Here is a 19,999-nt window from a genome sequence, read left to right as displayed (position 1 = left end):
CAGCCAGCGGAGCCAGTCTGTCTGCTCCTGCCAGCTCCGGTTAAGTTTGGCTGTTTCTTTCTCTTGTGGCAGACGCGCAGCAGAGGGTCCCGGCTCAACATCATAATCATCGCTGAAGGCGCCATCGACAGGAACGGCAAACCCATCTCCTCCAGCTACGTGAAGGATGTAAGTGACGCACTCTGGGGCACACGCTCCTTTGCTGGCGGGCTCTGGAAGTACATTGGCCTGTAACAAACCCACTCTCTTTTCTCTGCTGAACAGCTGGTTGTCCAGCGCCTCGGCTTTGACACCCGGGTGACCGTTCTTGGTCACGTGCAGCGTGGCGGGACCCCCTCGGCGTTCGATCGCGTGCTGGTAGGTACAATCGGTTTGGCCGAGAGGGGACTTGTGTGCAAGCGGGCCCTGTGTGTGATCGCAGCGACGGGTCTGGTGTGCCTGCATTTGGGAGGGTGAAATCCCAGCACGGTGAGCAGGAAATGGGCCCCTGGAAGGTTCCCAATGCGAGATGCACTTGCTTACAGGCTCGGGGGAATGCCTGGAGTCACACATACAGTGCAGCGTTCGTTGGTGCTTGACCCTGTTGTGCAGAACAGAGACCGGCCCCCTCCTAATCCACTGCTAACTGTCCTAATCTTAAATAGCCTAGTAACGATCTGGGATCCTAATCATCTAAATTAGAGAAACAAACCCACTGAGCCACAGAATCCACCCATCTCTTCCCTGCCCCCTCCGAGGGGCTGTGCCGGAGCTTTGTCCAGTGGCCCGTGGCTCTGATACCTGTGTGGGGAAGTGAGTTAACAAGGGGGAAACACCCGAGCACAGAATTAAAACCACCCCTGCAGGAGTTGCAGCAGCACCTGTCTCCTCTGGTGTATGTGTGGGGCAGGGGCTTGCTCCCTGGAAGTTTCTTTGGCATGTGGGGGTCTGGGAGAAGATCTGGGTGGCTGCGGGATCTTTCAGCAGCAGCCCTCAGGTACATTTGTGCCCTACCAGCTCAGTCTCTCCTTAGTACGTGGTGTGTTTTGTGTAGCCAAGCCCACGTGATGCTCCGATTCCCATTAGCGTGTCTGTACGAGGCTCCCCACTAGCACGGCTGCCTCTGACAGGTGGGCATGAGCCATGCAGCAGGGCACGTGGCAGCAGCGGGCCCACACTAGAGAATCAGCCCTCATACCAAGGTTACTGTGTCCTCCACAGAGCAGTAAGATGGGGATGGAGGCCGTGATGGCGCTGCTGGAGGCCACGCCTGACACGCCCGCCTGCGTGGTGAGCCTTTCCGGGAACCAGTCTGTCCGCCTGCCCCTGATGGAGTGCGTCCAGGTGGTGAGTATATGGGGCAGCTCTGGGTGAACAGTTCTACTGCTCAGTTTGGCCTCCCTCTCTTTTATACTGTACTCTGCTGTGCACATGACAGCAATTAGCAAGGGAGAAACAGCACTCGAGAGTCCAGAACAAATGGAGGATGGCCCCAGAGATCTGCGTATCTGGGGGTCTGTTCTAGCTATGCGCAGGTGGGGGTTTATGTGTCATTAGCAATGCAGAGTCTCACACACACAGATCCCCTGTATCTAGAGATTTAAAGTCCCAGTACATCCCTTCGGCTGTCGTCCAAAGCCTGAGTCTGTGTGTGTGAGAGAGAGAATCCATTTCTGGCCTTGTTCTGCCCTGTTTGCTCCCTAGCCAGGCTCAGGGGTTACTAAGAGATAATCTGCCAAGTGTAATTTCATTTTCAACCGTGTCTCACATTTAGCTGACTTCCCTTGAATTACGTGGGTTTTTCTTTCTTACTGAAACTTCCCCATCACTTTTTTTTTTTCTTCAGACAAAGGACGTGCAGAAAGCGATGGATGAGAAGAGGTTCGAAGAGGCAATCCAGCTCCGGGGGAGGTGAGGCACCCTGATTATGGTGGAGCAGCAGCTCTGCAATAGCTACGGTTGAGAGTCACTCACCTTTTTTAAGATGACTATTCTAAGTACTGTACAATGCACATGCTCACTCAGATTGCTTTGAAACTTGCTGTGGCTCATGGGGATGTGGGATAGGGTCAATGGTGCAAATTTGGGGTCATTTGAGCAAGGGATTTCCAAGCTACAGTCCCTCCCCCCCAAGAAATCATGTATTTACAAAATCACCTGGTTCTTCTAATGTTTTTGTGCACATCTGGGGCCCAGGCGATGGCTTTGATCCTCCCCAAACCGATCTCACTCCTTGGGATTGATCTCAGCTTGTGCCCTGCACCCCTGGCTCTTTGGGGGAGCGATGCTGACAGTTACTGAGAGTGAAATTTGGAACTGCAGGGAGGTGAGAGCTAAACTGACGCGCCCAAGGGAGTGAAATGCTTGTGCACGAGGCCCAGGGCAGGGGCAGGGACTCTGCATCTCCACTCTCCCGCCCCTCCCTGCCTTCAGCTGGTCCTGGCCCTTCTCGCGGCACTGGGGGAGTGAGCAGGTGGAGGGAAGGTGGGGGTGGGAGCTGTGCAGAGAGAAGTGGGGTGGGAAGGGGGGATCAGAGCTGTGCAGAAGGGCAAGGTTGGGGAGGTTTTATCGCTCTCCGCCCAACCCCTCCACATCCCTGCCCCTCAGTTCTGTCCCCCTTTCAAAATACGCCCCCCGCCTCCACCCTCCCAGCTCCATGCTAGTCCCTGTGCTGTTCCCGTGTCCTCTGCCCAGCCCCTCACCCTGCGGGTTCCCTGCCAACGCCTGCTGCCCACAGAGAGGAAGGCTGTGCGGGGGAGAGAGAGGGGTGACGAGCAGATGACACAGGGCAGTGAGGGTGCTACGTGCAGCCAGGGCATGCTGGGGCTGGGTAGTCGCTGCCACAGAGCCAGAGGCCGGGCAGAGGGATAGCTGGGCCGTGGGACATGGGGAGGGGCTGAGAAGTTGTTTTGAAAACCAAGGAAATGGACTGCAGCAGCGTCGTTAAAGCACGGCTCTGGCCGCCCGGTGGGCGGGGCCCATCTGGAGGGCAGCTGACCCTCTGCCTCTGCAAAGAGCAGCTGGCGAGCAAGAGTGACGCCAGCCCCGCACTGCAGCCTCCCCTGCCCTCAGCAGGCGAGGTCCCAGCCTGCTGCCGGCATCCGGAGCAGCGCTCTGCACACACAGGGGACACGGCCCACGAGCCCTGCGGGGGACAGACAGCCTCGCTTTGCTGAGACGACACTTGGGCTCAGGCCAGGCACGGCGAACAGGAGCCATCTACCCCGGCCTGAGCCTGCTCCACACAACCCCCCCAACTTGCTGTTCCCTCCCCTTCGCCCTGGCCCTGAGGAGCCCTTCTGAGATACTGCCTTCGCTGACCCCGTGCTAAGTCCAGAGACCACTGCCACCTCTGCCAGCAGAGCGCCAGCAGTCCCATGATGCAGTCCCTGTGCCCTGCCACTGACACACCCTGCAGCTCCCAGCGCTCAGGGCAGCCCTGATCCTCACGGTACACGTGCACTGTCACCGCAACAGCTCTGCCAACTCGCTCCCTCCTCCATTCAGTACAGCTACTGCTAGCACAGCGACCGCAGCTGGGGGGCATGCGGATAAATGCTGCAGTTCAGATCTGTGCAACACAACACAGACAATGACAGGTTCTTTTGATCACTCTTCGTGGCTGCTTCTCATCGCATCAGCCTGAGTGTGCCATTTGCACTGGCTATTGCCAGCTCCCAGGGGCAGAGTTAAGGTTGTGCTTGGGTTGTGTGTGATGTTCCTTAACCCTGTATTGCCTGGTTTGTGTAGCAGAGCTCCTCATTCCAGAAGGGCATGAGGCACCACTCGGCAACCTTCACTCATTAGCAAAGTTGTGTGGGCAGTTAATCAGCAGCACAGCCCATGCAATCAAATCTGCACGTGGCACTAGTCAGCATTTCTGTTAGAAAATCCCCAAAGCGAAGTTGTTCTCACTCAGCTACCATGATTTAAAATCTTGTTCAGAAGGCGGGAACCCGGAATTCTGATGAGTTTAACACTCACTTAGCCAAAGGAAGATGTTTTTGCCATTTCCCAAGGCTCTGTGAGTACTAAAACGTACCAAAACTGCCTTAAGAAAGATGAAAGTTGGGAGGGGGTTGCTCTAAATGGGAGAATTAACTGGGATCTGGGAGAGAGAGATTCAAAGTAGTCCCATGTTCATGCACAAGCAACGAAAAACACTAGTTTAAATTCTGGAAGTACAATAGCATAATGACATCAACTGTCCAGCCCTTCCCTCCTTGGGGAATGCAGACGCACAACTAGCCGAGATACGGGGCTCACACTTCGTTAGCTCCCCCTTCAGCTGGAGTAAATCGGCATAGCCTTACCCCCTTGCCCCCCTCCCCTCCGAACACCCAGTTCATAGAATCATAGAATATCAGGGTTGGAAGGGACCTCAAGAGGTCATCTAGTCCAACCCCCTGCTCAAAGCAGGACCAATTTCCAACTAAATCATCCCAGCCAGGGCTTTGTCAAGCCGGGCCTTAAAAACCTCCAAGGAAGGAGACTCCACCACCTCCCTAGGTAAAGCATTCCAGTGCTTCACCACCCTCCTAGTGAAATAGTGTTTCCTAATATCCAACCTGGACCTCCCCCACTGCAACTTGAGACCATTGCTCCTTGTTCTGTCATCTGCCACCACTGAGAACAGCCGAGCTCCATCCTCTTTGGAACCCCCCTACAGTTCCTACAGTCTGACACCCTGGAGCTGTTCTCCTAGGCACATGGCCCTGTCCCCTCCCTGCTTAAATCTGTGATCTCCAGCTTGGCGCTGATCGCTAACTCTGGAGTGGATCCTGCAGGTGGGGTTCGATGTGATTGTGGTGTGGGGTCACTGGCTCATCGAGAGTGGTTTTCTTTCCAGGAGCTTTGAAAATAACTGGAACATTTACAAGCTCCTGGCACACCAGAAAACAGCCCATGAAAAGGTAAGTCAGGGGGGAGAAGGTGCAGATAGTGCTTGGGCTCTTGGGTCTAATCTAGCATAGACTGCAAGTTATTGAAAACTAAAAAAAGGTGTCCACCCACGCGCATGCACCAATACATCTGCATGCATACACGGACACACCCACCCGCGTGCACGGACATGTCCACATGCACGCACCAATGCACTCACCTGCGTGCACTGACACACCCGCATGCATGCACGGACTCACCCGCCTGCATGCACGGACTCACCCACCTGGGTGCACTGACACACCCGCATGCATGCATGCACCAACACACCCACCCTTGGATGCGCACACAGACCTGGTCTCAATCTCACACCCAGATCCCCCAAAAGCATCAGGAGGCAGAGCCCAGGTTCACTCTTAGCTCAGGTAGCTTTTCAATGACGGAAACCCCTCCTGTTAAGAGGGATGGAGATCTCGCTAAGAGGGTGGCGGAAGCTGCATGCTGGCTGTTCCTAGCAGCATGTGGTCCTTGGAGGGGGCTGGGCGGGGGAGGGGGAACCAAGTGTGCTAGGGGCTCCCTAGGGACAGACAGAGCCAGTCAGTGTCTGATCCTGCTCTCCCTGGGGCTCCCGCAGCCTGGCAAAGAACAGGCCTTGGTGCAGCAAGACCCACTCTGCACTCTTTCCCGCACCAGTGGGGAGCTGGTGAGCAGCTGCAGCAGGGAAGGGTGGGCTGCCTCTCCCAGCACCCCGGCCCACAGCTGAGCGGCTCCTGGGGCTGCCAGGAGGCCACACCCCCTCCCACAGTGACTGATCCAGAGAACTTGTGGTCACAGTGATCCCTGGAGCCACAAACCCGATGGGTCATGGAGCAGAGTGCCCCTGGTGCCATTCAGCTGATGTGGCTGGGGCTGGCTGGCGTGTGGTGTGGCAGTGCCGCAGTGCCCCGGGCACGCGTGTGCTCTCCCTGCTGCCACTGTCTGTGCCGACTGGTGCTGTTTGTCTCCCTTCCAGCAGACTCACTTCAGCCTGGCGATTCTGAACGTCGGCGCCCCGGCGGCCGGCATGAACGCAGCTGTCAGGTCGGCAGTGCGTATCGGGATCTCCCAGGGGCACACGGTCTACGTGGTGAACGATGGCTTTGAAGGCTTGTCGAAGGGGCAGGTACACCTCTCCAGTTTGACTGCGGGCAGGGGCAGCTGGGGGCAGACATCGGCATGTGCCTCTGGGGAACCTACTCGGGTGGCTTTGTATTAACACCCCTGGCGAGTATTTGCCACGTCACCAAGCCGTTAGTAAGCTGGCCCCGTCCAGTGAGATCGGCAGGCTGAGCTCAGCCAGCGCGGAGAGCGTAAGCAGCCAAATTCCATCCTCACGCGCCCCCTCCAAAACGTGCCATCATCTCACTGCCCAGAGCCAGGGGATTTGCTGACGGGTGTCTCAAGCTTCCCGGCAGCCAGGCTGGGAGCAAATGGGAAAAGGCTGGATTGTCGTCAGCATGAACCAAGACATTGCTCCTTTCAGATCCGCAAGGTGGGCTGGCACGACGTAGCAGGCTGGCTGGGACGCGGCGGGTCCATGCTGGGCACCAAGCGGTAAGTGCCACGGACGGGGTGGCGAATCTGAGCAGTGCTTGCTGCTAAGCACAATGAAAAGTATCAGGGCAGGAGCAGAGAGACAGGGGCCAAGCGCAAGCTTCTGAAACTCCATGACCCACTGAGGTAGGGCTGGCCTCACATGTACTTTGAGCAAACGCCTGTTAATCTCCTTGAAGCAAAACCTGTGTCTAGAACTGGTCTGCCTGCTGCATATCCCAGAGCAGAGCCATTGCCAGCTCACGCCTGGGGTCGCCCCACTGCAGCCTAGGGGTCACTCCAGGGTTCATTGGAGTCAACATCTCCCATTGCTGTTGAGAGAAGAAAAGGCCCCATGTGAAAAGGAAACTTCCCCAAAATGGGAGGCGGGGGGAGCAACTGGCCTCTTGGGATCCTGCTGCAGGGTGCGTCCCTTCGATCCGGCTGTGAATTCATAGGGTAGCTGCAGGCACCTGTGTGGAATGAGAGCAAACTCTGCCTGCTCAGGCTGCCTGTGTTGTCCATCCCTTTTGCACAAGGCGCAAATCAGACCCTGGGGCTCAGTTGTCAGGTGTCCTGGTGCAATGGCCTGAGATCCCAGGGCCTAGCTGCGTCACCAGGCTTCTCTCCTCCCTCCCGTCTCCACACTGTTCCCCAGGCACGTGGTGTGATGTGGGCTCTTGGGTGACAGCTCTGGGGAGCCTGCCTGAGTCCTGCGCGGAGCTGTGCCTGGCAAGGAGCGTCTGCTTCAGCGCTAGGAGGACCGCAGCTCTGCAGAGCTCGGCGGGAGACCCAGGCCCCGGGACGGTCCCCAGTACCTTCTCACCGAGCTGTGGCTCTGGTGCATCCCAGCATGGTCGCCGGGCCTCTCCCAGGCTGCCAGTGTGTCCTAGAAAATAACCCAAGTGAGAGATGAAACACACCCGACCCGCTCCCTCTGCGCTACCCAGCATTGGAGTCTGAGGCCGAGCTTGCTCCGCTTGGAGGGTGGGGCTGGCAGAACAGCCTTCAGTAAGCTGGCAGATTGGCTTCCCCGCCATCCTTATCGGTGGGTGAGGGTGTACTCCCAGCCCAGACAAACCAAGCTGTGAGTGCAGCTGCTAGCACCCCTGGGAGACTAGGAGCAGGTGGGTTTAACGATCCCTGTGGTCTCGCTGCTCCCTGGGGTGCTAAGAGTGCAGTTCATGCTTCTGGGACCCGGCGAAGGGGTGTGTTGTGTGTTTGTCTGCTCATGTTCTTGTGAGAGAGACTTTCTCTCCAAGGGTGTCCCAAGCAATAGCCAGATGCCACTGTCCTATGCAGACCTCTCTGTCATAGATGTGAAAGCCAGAAAGGACTGCTGTGATCATCTAGTGTGACCTCCCATATAAAACAGGCCAGAGATCATCACCCAGTGGTACCTGCTTCAAGCCCGTATCTTGTGGCTGAGCTAGAGCATATTTCCAGACAAGTTCCTCACCTTATCCTTGCTCTGTTCATCCTGAACAGAACATAAGAACGGCCACACTGGGTCAGACCAAAGGTCCATCTAGCCCAGTATCCTGTCTTCCAACAGTGGCCAATGCCAGGTGCCCCAGAGGGAATGAACAGAACAGGTAATCATCAAGTGATCCATCCCCTGTCGCCCATTCCCAGCTTTGGCAAACAGAGGCTAGGGACACTATCCCTGCCCATCCTGGCTAATAGCCATTAAGCACTAATGACTGGGTGGCAGGGAGGGAATTCTCTTGCCATCCAGTCAGGGCTGAGATTTCAGGTGACTGTCCCTTGATGAAGTGAGTTCCTTCTCACTAGTGTGTGTTCTTCCCTGGATGTGGCCAGCCCAGCTCCCGGCTGTAGAACCAGCATGGTGTGCAGGGTACGTTCTGCACTCAGCCACCCCCTTGTTTCGCTTTACAGAACTCTTCCGAAGACCTGCCTGGAAAAGATCGTGGAGAACGTGCGGAAATTCAACATCTACGGCCTCCTTGTTGTTGGAGGCTTTGAGGTGGGGTGAGGCTGCCAGCCCCTTCGATGGTCTGTTGGGCAAAGGGGGCTGGTGAATTATTTTGTATGACAGCAGAACCTCAGAGTTACGGCCCCCTGGGAATGGAGGTTGTTCGGAACTCTGAACAGTGTCTTCACCTCCTACCTGTAAGCGGCAGCCCCGCACGTGGGGGTGGGGACAGGCAGCTGGGTCTAGCCCCCTGGCTGCAAGGGTGAGGAGTGAGGCACCCTGGGGCACTGTGGTGTCAGTGACTGCGCAGTGCAGTCTGTGGCCCCTTAAAACTGAGATGCTCCTCCAGAGCCCAGCGTGCCGGCAGCCGCTCGGCCTCCGACTCCAGCAGCTCACACTCCAGTCCAGGCTCTGGCCACAAGAGCAGCAGGTCCTGCCCCAGCGCCTTCCTTGTAGCATCAGTAGCTTCTTTCCTGGGCTCAGACTGAGCTTGCAAGCTTGTCCCCCTCCCGACCAAGGGGAGGGGATGAAACCAGCATCCACAGCTTACAGGAAAGGGGCACAGATGCCAGCGCTGCTCCTGCTCTGCCGGCTCGGGCTGACAGCAGGGGCTCACTGCTGTGCCTGCGAACCTCAGCATCTTCACCTCCTAGCTGTAAATGGCTGCCCATGCGTGGGGTGAGGGTGCGAACAGGCAGCCCAGATGTGCCTACCTTTAAGGTGCAATGCAGGCACAGTACAGTATTTGCCTTTTTTGGGGGTCTCCAGTGCTACCTGATCACGTTCTTCTGGTTCCACATGGTGTCCGGTTGACCGCTCAGTCCATAACTCTGGTGTTTGGGTCTTCAAGGTTCTACTGTACTAGTATTCCAGCTGAGATCAGGGCCCCGCTGCTAGGCACTAGACATGCTGATGGTAGGAGACAGTCTCCACCTCAAAGGCTTACAGTTCTGAACAGACCAGGCAAAGGTGTTCTAGCCTCATGTTGCAGATGGAGAACTGAGGCCTGGATGGATGAAGCACCTTGGCCAAGTCACACGGGCAGTCTGTGGCAGAGCTGGGACTAGAACCCGGATCTCCTGAGTTCCAGCCTAGTGCTCTAGCCACAGGCCCATTTCTGTGATGATGTGTGTATCCCAAATTGGGAAATGTGGGTGCTCAATGTGGCCCTGGACACACTGTGCATGTGCAGGAGCTGCCTGGGTACACCCCAGCCCCACGCTGTGAGGTAGGGACCACAGCTATCCTGCTTGGGGTCAGAAGATCACAAAAGGCTGAACCCGTTCAAGCTGGACGTAGCATGCGCTTAGCAAAATGCACCTGGTGTGAGGTGAGACACGGGCCCTGGGGTCTGCTGGGTGCTATTGTAACCTGGCCTCGAGTCAGGCACCCTCTCTTGGCAGACTCCATCAGCTCCTGCTCTAGGCCACTGCATGCAGGATGCTTCTCTCCCCTTCCGGGGGCCCATGAGCCTCCTTTCTAAACCAGCTGGGGTAAAGCTCTGCCCCTACGCTCTGTGCCTGGAGTCTGGGTGTGAGTCATGGCAGCAGTCACTGCTCCTGTCAGTCATAGGTAAGAATAGCACTGACGTGCTCTGCAGCTGATGGAGCCCCACAACCCCCATGTGAGGCAGGTATGTGTTATTAACTTGTCCCCGTCCTGGCCCCTCCACAGAGATGTATTTGGACCCACGTGCTGGATCTGTCTGCTTCTGGGCAAGCTCCAACCACCTTCTCTGGCTCTGGCCTCTCAGGCCAAGACTCTGATGCCACTTCTAAGGAATAGGCCACTGTGGCCCAGCTGTCCTGAGCCCCCAGGACCAGTGCTGGCTTCCCAAGACAGCCCAGTCACTCAAGGACACCCTCCCTAGAGCTCCACCCCAATGGACACTCGGGTTTAAGTTTAACCCTTCAGGGACACACGACAATTGGAGCAAGTTGCATGGAGACTTTGCAGAAGAATTTCGAAACCAATCGCACTTTACTGATAGACAAAGCACAAGAGATACACAGATGTAGGCAAACAAAGAAAGCCCTGTACGCCACTCCCTCCCTCAGGGTCCTCCCAACTCTGAGCATTCCTTGGATTTTGGTCCGTGCCTTCTGGGGTCCCAGCTCCCCCCCTCTGGGACCCCTCTCCTCTAGCTCAGTCTTCTCTTCCTGAATGTGGAGTTTCCTCTGACTCCTGAAATAAGCTCCCTTTACCTTGTTGCTCTCCAGCCATCAGAAGGTCCCTCTTCGCCCAGCAAGCATATTCCTTTTTAACAGCAACTCATAACACTCCTTGTTTTTGTTCCTTCATTTCTGCTGGGGATTTTCCACTGCTTCAACCCCACCTCCTGCAGCCATCCTGGGGAACTGGTGTCTCCTCTGCTGCAGCCATCTCTTTGTTCTAGGGTGCTTCCCCCTGAATGGAAGGTTAATGACTCTTCGTTGTTCCTGTTATAGCCAGGTCTCGGTGGAATGTGACAGACCCCATTAGCAGATGGCTGATTCAATATACGCTGAGGGATAGTTATATAGAGAGTTCACAAAATCAGTTCTACACTGAGAGATTCCCCAAGCCACTGCAGCCACATTTTAGGAAGGGATGTTGAGTGATCTTCCCAAAGGCCTACAGAGCTGGTGTTAGCACTGGGATTAGTAGTTGTCAGGCTCAGCAGGGAAAGCCAGTGGCTGAGCTTGGCACTAGTATTATTATTTATTATTTATTACTGATATTGTGGATCCCCAGCCATGGCCCATGACCCCGCTGCGCTAGGTGCGGCACACACAGAACAGAGACAGTCCGTATCCCAAAGGCCTTACCCTGCGGAACGCTGAAGCAGGCAGTTGGGGAGCTCCTGTGCCTGCTGTATGCGCATTGCTACTTTGGGGGGTAGATAGGAGATCTGAGTCTCTGCTAACCCCCAGCACCCTTGTGAGCATGTCAATTCACGGAGCATCAAACTGGCCTTGCCCTGGGGGTGGGTTATAGTCTCTGCTGTGTCGTGACATTTCCACTTGTGCTGCCCCCTGCAGGCGTACGAGGGGGTACTGCAGCTGGTCGAGGCACGAGGGCAGTATGAGGAGCTCTGCATCATCATGTGCGTGATCCCGGCCACCATCAGTAACAACGTGCCTGGGACGGACTTCAGCCTGGGCTGCGACACAGCCGTCAATGCTGCCATGGAGGTGAGGCAAGTCGGGGGGCGGGGGGGAGGCATGAGCAGGAGACATGTCACTGCTGGGAGATGCATTCCCATCGCAGGCCCGGATCTGCAAAGGGGCTTGGGCACCGTGACGCTGAGCTTCGCAGTGTCTAGCTTGTAGTTACCTAGATAACCCTGGGACCAGCACTGCAATCTGCAGAGCCTGAGGTTTGCAGCTAGGCTGCTGCTGCTTCCAACGTCATTGGGCCAGAGAGGGAGCAAGCATGACTCTGTGGTCCAGTGCATGGGGCATCCCCGTGCAGGGTGAGTCCCAGCATCCAGGCCCCTTGCTCCAGGGGCTCTTGCCCACCCCCTGACAAATTCCACAGTGCAGCTAGGAGCCATCAGCACAAAAACCTGCAGCCTGTTGAACAGGGAAATGTGGGGAAGGAGGCGGTGCCTTTTGGCTGCCCACCCTCCCCTGCATTTCTAGCATGGGTCACCCACACAGCCCCATCCTCCCCCTCTCCCCTCTGCACACTGCCTGGGGAGCACTCGCTCACCCCCCACATAGAGCACAGAGACCCACCCCTTGCCTCGACCCAGGCTCCTGCTGGGGCCAGCCTCGACAGCCTCCTGCACCCCAAAGCAGCCCCTTCCTCCTCCCATCGCTGTGTGGGGCCTTGTCCTCCCTCCCCGCGCTGGCTAGACGCTCTGCTCATCACCCTGCTAAGCCAGCCAGAAAGGTTCCAACACAGACAGGCCCAGGCCTGTGTCACCAGGTTACGCGCAGGGAGGGGACCCAGGGGCACTTCCCCTTCCTCTGCCCGCTCAGCCTGGGCCCCGCCATGCTCCACGGGCTGCCAGACAGCGGGGTCCTCCCCAGCACAGGGCTTGGACCCCAGAGCTGCTCTGATTCCGAGCAGACACCTGCCGGTCAGTGGCAGAGTGCTGCCTGGAAGCAGGGGTCAAGGGCCCTGTCCTGCTGGAGCATGCATCCAAGTTGGGTCTAGTGTTTCAGGGGCGCTGTAAGGGTTGTGAAGGGCCAAGCTATCCTCGGCTGCCAGGCTGGAGGAGGAGAGCCTGTCTGCTCAGGATGACAGCAGACATGGCTCTGACCCACGGCTGGTTTTCCTTGCCAGCTGTCCATGACCAGGGGTGGGGATCCCATACTTGCTCCAATTCTGACGTCTGTGCTAACGAGCCCTCTCTTCTCTCCCGGGCACAGAGCTGTGACCGCATTAAGCAGTCAGCCTCTGGCACCAAGCGCCGCGTCTTCATCGTGGAGACCATGGGGGGTTACTGCGGCTACCTGTCGACAGTGACCGGCATCGCCGTGGGAGCGGACGCCGCCTACGTCTACGAGGATCCTTTCACCATTCACGACCTGAAGGTGAGCTCGCTCTCTGGCTCCCGCGGAGATACGCTCTGCACAGAGCTGGGCGTGTCCTTCCCTGTGGGTGTGACGTGGGCCAGACTGAGATGCGGCCACATGATATGTACAGGAACAGGAAGAGCATGCAGCAGGTGGCTTTGCTCCAGCGTTCCCTTAGTGTGTTTGGGGCAGACATAGTACGTGGGGCAGACGTAGCACGTGTAATTATTTTGCAGCACCATTAATTAAAGGGAGGAGAGAGAGCGCAGGATGGTTCCTGGGAAGAGAGAGCCGTGATCTCTGACTCACTCGCTGGACCGAGGAGATCTAAGCGTGGGGGTTGCCAGTGGGAATTCGGTGAGGACATCAGCTGTAGATGTGACGGGGAAGGGCACGGTGCTGGACATGGGGTTGGGAGGGTCTGATAGGGATCCCTGGGCCCAAGGACCATGAGGTAGCAGAGGAAAACAAATGGCTGCCTTTCATTGCCTCATCAGATCTGAATCTGAGTGCTGGATTCACAAAGGCCCCGTGGCAGAGGCTGGTGTGGTAACCTCCCATCGTGAGGATGGCATCACCTCCTGCTACAAGCATAGGCTCCCTGGGTCCCTCTGATGCAGAGGGTGAAGGGTCTCAAGAGCCTGGGCCATCAGGGAGGTGAGAAAATTATTCGCCAGAGGCCCTAGCAGTACAGCTCACCCAGGGAGGCAGTGGAATGAGCCCTGGTAACTCCCTTCCCCCAGGCAATACCTAGGGGCCAGCCAAGGTTTGTTCATGGCTGCACTAGCGCAGGACAGAGGAGATGCCCCCCTCGGATCAGCTTCCTTTCCCTGCCTGAGAGCAAGTTGTAGCCCTTGTTTGGACCCTGCCGGAAGGAGGAGATAATGCTGATTGGATGAGGGTGTTTCTGGGTTGGGGTTGCCCTGCACCGAAGGTTTGAATGGAGGGAAGGCAAGAGTGGGGCTAAGGGCCTTCTATGGGGCAGGAAGCCCCTGGCCAGGCAGGTGCTGGGTGGTGGGATGGTGCTGAGTGCTGTACTAGCATGCCCTGTGTCTGTCTTGTAGGCCAACGTTGAGCACTTGACTGAGAAGATGAAGACTGACATTCAGAGGGGCCTGGTGCTCCGGTGAGTCAGCCCAAGGCTCTTCTCTCTGTGGCAACGCAGCTCTGCAGGCTGCACCACCACTGCGAAACTAACCCAGCTTCCACGCTCCAGCCCGCAACCAGACTGCGTGGGGCACCGGCCAGCCCCCTCGGCACCCCCTGAGTGCCAGGCTGGAGAGCTGACATAGAGCTGGGCAGGGGGGGTGGCCCTGCTTAAATCCTGCTTGGGGGGAGGGTTTAGTAGTTTTAACCCTTTTCCTGCTGCTGAGGAGAGTACCCCATGGGATGCACGTTTGGAGCATAGAGGGTTCAGGAGTGTGCCGGCTGAAGGACACAGCCCTGACCCTCCAGGCAGCCCGACTGCTGCCCGTTGAATGGCTACACGTGCACACAGGAATCAGGGAGGGACTCTCAAGGGAAGCCAACACGCTACGCAAGGGTGGAGAACATTGGTTTTGGTGCGGCTGCGGTTGAACCGCAAAGAGTTTAAATGAACCAGTTTGAAGACATGAGCTTGGGGCTGGGAGTCAGCCCCATTGCAGAGCAGCATTCCAAGTGCCAGGTTGTTTTTAGGGGGCTGAGACAGCTTTAGCTCTTTGAGGGCCAACAAGAAACTCTGACCTCCGGCCTTCAGACGCTTTTATTTCCAAACCTGGCAATTCAGCTTTAACCCAAATCAGCCTAGTGAAGCCCCCAGTGGTTAGAAACATAGGCAGGAAATACTGGGACGAACCAGAGTGGGGAAAAAGCATGTGAATGGGGGAGAGGAAACGGGACCGCAGGAGCAAGGGGTGAGACCTGCGGGTGGTAGGGGTCAGCAAGTGAGACATGGCTGTGCCGTGCGGTATGGCTAGTGCGGGGACGGTCTCTCCCGGCCTGGCTGAGACCACCCCTGGGGAGCTACCACTATCTAGCACAGCTGAGCAGTGACTGTTTCACCAGCTCTGGTGCCTGGTGGGTGGAAGCCTGGGGAGAAGTCCCTCAGGGGGCTGTCAAAGAACAGGATGAATTAGATGTAGCCTCCAGGAGGGAAAGTTCCCTAGCAGGACGATTTCTTTGGCTAGGCCGAGGTGGCAGGCCCATCCCGTGAGATGTTTGAAGCAAGGCTCCACAAAGAGCTGGCTAACACACAGCCGGGGCAATCCTGAACAGGTAGGGCGAGGGAGAGCTAGATCTCGCTGTGCTCTTCCATCTCTAATGCCTAGGGCTTTGGCCCTGAGCCAGGGCTTGGCACGCAGGGCAGGGGGAGTTTCCTGCACTGGGCTGTTGACCTGCCAAGCTTTGGTAACTGCGGAATGTTTCAGAGACAGCCCGGCCAGGGGTGGCGGTGACCAGGTCGTGCTGGGATTTGGGATCATAGCTTATTGTTCTAAGCACCGTGCAGCTCCCCGCTTTGCCCATGGCGCAGCAAGCTGTGGGTAGGATCCTCTGCCCCCCCACCATGGCCTGCTGAATCTCGGGAGGCAGCCCCGCTAATGCGCTCTCCTTTGCCTTCCCCCAAGCAATGAGAAGTGCCATGAACATTACACCACTGAGTTCCTCTACAACCTCTACTCGTCCGAGGGCAGAGGGATCTTCGACTGCAGGATCAACGTCCTGGGACACCTCCAGCAGGTAGGCGGCAGCCGCCCCGGCTGGGCTGGGAACCCTCTGGGCAGGCGGCTAGGGCCAGAGATGGGCTCCCGTTCAGCTCAGGAGGACAGGCTGTGGCATAGTCACCTCTAGGCCCTGCCACCCCTTTGCTTTCCCTGTCTTCCTGCGCTCACGGCAGTGCGGAGGCCTCCACGCACCGTGCTTAGCCGGTCTGAGTGTTGCTCTGCAGGCCGCACCCCTCCGAAAGCACAGCACATGCTGTGCTGCAGCTGCCTGGGCTGTATGCTCTGTGTACGGCCCAGAGGCGGGTGGCCATTTCCAGGGCACCCACTTCCCGCGTTACACAATGATGAGTAGATGCCACCCCCCACCCCCCCACCTAAAGCCTCCCCCCGCAGCTGTGCGACAAGCTCCCTTTGTTCCTGGCTTAATTCCGTGCCCCGTGGGGCCACCCGTCTCCGTTTGCAGGGCGGAGCTCCGACCCCCTTTGACCGTAACTATGGCACCAAGCTGGGGGTGAAGGCCATGCTGTGGATGTCGGAGAAGCTGCAGGAGGCTTATCGCAAGGGTAGGTCGAGTGTCGCGGCAAGGGGAGGCCTTGTCTGGCACGGGGAATGTGGGCGAGGATGCAGTGTTTGCCCTGGGCTCAGAGAATGCTCTGCCTGCCAAGGCATTGACACTGAGCCCCTGGGGTCCATCGGGCAGGCTTCACTCCACCACCCCCCAACCCCCGGGCGAGTGTCCAGCGGCTGAGCCAGGCTGGTAACTGTGGCCCCACCAGCCCTGGTGATCCGCGGGACACACTCAGCATGGGAAAGTGTCCATGCAATGTCCCAACCTGCCCCAGCCGTGGCCTGCAGAGATAGCCTATAGAGGTGAAAGGGGAGCAGAGGCCCCACAGCTCAGTCAGTCCTGGCCTGGAGTGGCTCGTTACGAGGTAGCCCCAGCTGATGGTGCAGCAAGCCGGCCCCTGCATTCCGGAAGCCCCTTGCTGAGACTGGGGTGTGTTGCTGGTTAGTCAGCGCTCTGCAGGGGAGGTGGGGGACCCTGCGTGGCTATGTCCATGTTGCTGCTAACACCCCACTTGTGGTCCCACAGGGCGCGTCTTCGCAAACTCGGTAGACTCAGCCTGCGTGATCGGGCTCAGGAAGAAGACGGTGGCCTTCAGCCCCGTGTCGGAGCTCAAGAAAGTCACCGATTTTGAGTGAGTACCAGGCTGGGAGCGAGGGGGGTTCCCTTCTCCCAGTGCGCCAGCCTGCTTGGGAGCCGGAGCCACTGCCAGCCAAGCCAGCAGCGATGCGCCTGTCACGCGCTGGCGGCAGGGACCGGAGTTGGCCTGACGCAGTCATGGGCCAGGACGGCAGTGTTCCCAGCGTCTCGGACAGAACTGGCTGGGCGACGCCCCAGCTCAAGAGCAGAACTCATTTTCCCTTTCAGCCTGGTTTGATCTCCCCTGTCTGACTCCCTCAGAAAACCTGCTTTCCACCCGCTGGGCTCCTGGTGCATTTCAAAGTCTGGGGTTACTGGGGTTTCCAAGACAGGGCCAGTTTCCCTTTGCAAAGCCATCTGTTCCGCTGCGGGGAAAGCACATCTCGCGGGCTGGAAACACCGGATGGGGGGGATTTGTCCATCTGCCAGGAGCACGAGTCTCTGGGCTAGACCCTTCACTGCTGCAAGCCAGCTCGGTGCAGGGCTGATCTCTGTCCCTTTCCCCCACAGGCACAGGCTGCCGCAGGAACAGTGGTGGCTCAATCTGCGCCTGATGCTGAAGATGTTGGCCAACTACCAGATCAGCCTGACTGAGTACATCTCTGGCAAGATGGAGCACGTCACCCGGCGCACCCTCAGCATCGAGAAGGGGTTCTAGCACCGCCCCCTAGCTGCAGGGACGCTGTAGTGCCCCATCCCCCGTGTCTCTATTGCCTTTCCACACAGTGTTAGCTGAACCCCAGTCCCCGGTGCCAGGACGGGGGCTACCAGGTGCTTGTGCTGGCACGCTGGCTAGCGTGACTCCCAGGATCTCCTGCCTTCTGGGGATTTCAACCAGCCTCCGAGATTAGTTAACACTCCTGTCTCCCACCCGGCCTGCAGAGCGGGTCTGTGATCTGCCTCTCCCCTGCTGGGTCTGGGCTACAGGGTCCCAGGCCTACCGATGATTCAGTGATCAGTGGTTTGGGTGCCTGGCTAGAGCCACCTTACAGGAGCCTGATTCTCAGCAAGCTCTGTGGACAGACCCTCAAAGGTACTGAGGTGCCTAACTCCCATTGGTTTCAGAGGGACGTAGGTGTCTAAAGACCCTTCAGGGTCTGGACCCAAGCCAGGCCCCTGTAAGGCTTTCCCGGTGGGCTCGTCCCGTTTGAAGAGATTGGCCCAGGAGGCTGGTGTCTGGGGGAGGAGCGTGCTCACATCCAGTCCGCACAGGGCAGATCCTTTAGCCCACACTCGGATTTTGTTCCCGTTACTTAATGTCTTCAGTGTCTGATGAATTCTTCATGGTTCACTCACATGGCCAAAGGTGTTAGTGTCACCCGCAATGAACTGGAAGGGACCATGGATGAGCGTCAGGTCTCCGCAGACGCTTCCCAGTGGCTTTCTCTCGCCATTGCGTAGGCACCCAATAAAGCCCCTTCTGTTCTTCCCAACCTGGCAGACGTGTGTCACCTGCATGTTCCCGCTCGCCTCCTCTGATGGGACTCTTGCTAAATTGCATTTCTTCCTGGCGGCGGGAGTCTTCTCTGGGCGCTGGGCGCCAGCCCAGCTCAGCTCTGTGCTGAGCAGTCAGCACCCAGAAGACGTTGTTTCGCACGAGTGCTTGGCTTCTGTTGCTCTCCAGCGCAGGCTCCTAGCACGGCCGAGGCGCTCAGCGCCCTTCCCGGCCCTTGCCGATGTTCCTCGTGAGCCACCATGCCCAATGCACGCTGTGGGGTGGTCACCGTGGCTGTAGCTGTGTCCCGGTGTTCTCTGTGCAGTCCGTGTCTTGTGCTGTCTGTGGTGCTGCTTGTGTCTCCTAGCGATAAAACCTGCTGAACCTGAACCTGTGTCTGGAAAGCGGTGCTTGCGCCCCTGCCTGTGTAGCCGAGCACCAGCGTGGCTCTTCTTCATGGGGGCTTGGACCAAGGGAGAGCACGGCTCCCAGCTCTCCGTGTTGGCGGAGTCCCGTGGTGCTGAATGGAGAGAGAAGGGCTGTAGATCATAGAGAGGGTGAGCTAATTTGGAAAACAGGCCCCTCTCCCCCACTGTCACTGGTTCACTGCCCCTGTGCTGTGGTGTTCTTATCCGTCCAGACGCTGAAACCCCACCCAACGAGGCCTCAGCACGGAGTCTAGCTCGCTGGGAAGCAGGGCAGCGATGCAGCATGAAATCCTAGGCGAGGCCGTGGTTTGGCTAAGCTTCAGCCGCACGCGCAGCATGTAGACGGCATCTCTGCAGCCCGCCGTGGGCCTTTGCTGAGCGCTAGGCGTCTGCTCTGAGCACTCTGTGCAGCTGTCCAGGAATAATGGGCAAGGCCCCATACCACAGAGTACCCTTCCCTGTAAGAGTCCAAGGAGTCCGGAGATCCAGGAGCTTTCCCTGAGTCCATACTTATAGCTTCTTCTCCCAGAAAACAAGCTGACAGGTCACCACCCACGTGGGCTTTTTCTTTGATTGGTGGAGAGATAGGAACACATTTAGAGTCTTCGATCTCTGATCATCGCATACAATGACCACTTGCCTTCAAACGCGCAAGAATTAGCACTTCCCTGCTAAAGTTCTTCATTTGCATTCCACAAAGCTTCTTGCTTGTTTGATGGGTTATTTAGTTACCGGGGTACACACAATGTAAATGTTTATTACATCATAACGGGATACAGATAAGTGAAAATGCATGTAACATCCCATTAGTTTTCATGAAGCTTAAACACCAAATACACTCTGATACAATTAACAACTGCTTTAATCTACACCAGGGGTCTCGAACTCAATTTACCTTAGGGCCAGGGCCTGTCCTCAAATCCTCCCAGCGGGCCAATAATGTCACTCATGCCGCCCAGAACCTGCCCCCCAAAATTCCGCTCCCCCAAACTCTGCCCCCACATGCCTAAGGCTCTGGAAGGGAGTTTGGGTGGGGGAGGAGGTCTGAGGTAGGGGATTAGGGTGCAGGCTCTGGGAGGGAGTTTGGGTGCAGAAGGGGTGAGAGGTTGAGCTCTGGGAGGGAGTTTGAGGGCTGGGGGGTGGGAAGAGGGAGGGTGTGCTGGCTCTGGGAGGGGATCAGGGGGTGCGGCTCTTACCTGGGGCTCCAAGGTGGGGCGGGCCAGGGGGCCTCCATGCGCTACTTCCCCCAGGCACCGCTCCCGCAGCTTCCCTTTGGCCACAGGGGTGCTCGGGATGCTGGAGCCCCATGGGCCACATTGGGGTGGTTCTCGGGTCGCAGATGGCCCGCAGGCCGGGA

At 57.6% G+C, this 19,999-nt stretch overlaps 1 protein-coding gene across 4 annotated transcripts in view; it reads left to right on the top strand.

Annotated features, from left to right (window-relative positions):
• Positions 1–18,604, top strand: part of PFKL (phosphofructokinase, liver type) — a 44,118-nt gene extending 25,514 nt beyond the window's left edge. For 2 of the 4 annotated variants that reach the window (XM_005303665.5, XM_065556209.1), the window contains 15 exons: positions 73–168; positions 265–357; positions 1,201–1,326; positions 1,826–1,890; positions 4,829–4,892; positions 5,873–6,022; positions 6,383–6,453; positions 8,332–8,419; positions 11,389–11,541; positions 12,727–12,891; positions 13,938–13,999; positions 15,480–15,591; positions 16,039–16,138; positions 16,669–16,774; positions 17,290–18,604. In XM_005303665.5, the coding sequence (XP_005303722.2) occupies positions 73–168; positions 265–357; positions 1,201–1,326; positions 1,826–1,890; positions 4,829–4,892; positions 5,873–6,022; positions 6,383–6,453; positions 8,332–8,419; positions 11,389–11,541; positions 12,727–12,891; positions 13,938–13,999; positions 15,480–15,591; positions 16,039–16,138; positions 16,669–16,774; positions 17,290–17,437 (1,599 nt within the window). In that variant the 3' untranslated portion in view covers positions 17,438–18,604. The remainder of the gene's footprint in view (positions 1–72; positions 169–264; positions 358–1,200; positions 1,327–1,825; positions 1,891–4,828; positions 4,893–5,872; positions 6,023–6,382; positions 6,454–8,331; positions 8,420–11,388; positions 11,542–12,726; positions 12,892–13,937; positions 14,000–15,479; positions 15,592–16,038; positions 16,139–16,668; positions 16,775–17,289) is intronic. The other 2 variants (XM_005303666.5, XM_065556210.1) reach the window with 1 other exon arrangement.
• The last annotated feature ends 1,395 nt before the right edge of the window (positions 18,605–19,999 follow it).

The sequence above is a fragment of the Chrysemys picta genome, chromosome 9, assembly GCF_011386835.1.
Source record: "Chrysemys picta bellii isolate R12L10 chromosome 9, ASM1138683v2, whole genome shotgun sequence".
Taxonomy (NCBI): domain Eukaryota; kingdom Metazoa; phylum Chordata; order Testudines; family Emydidae; genus Chrysemys; species Chrysemys picta.
This window is presented reverse-complemented; position numbering and strand designations above follow the sequence as displayed.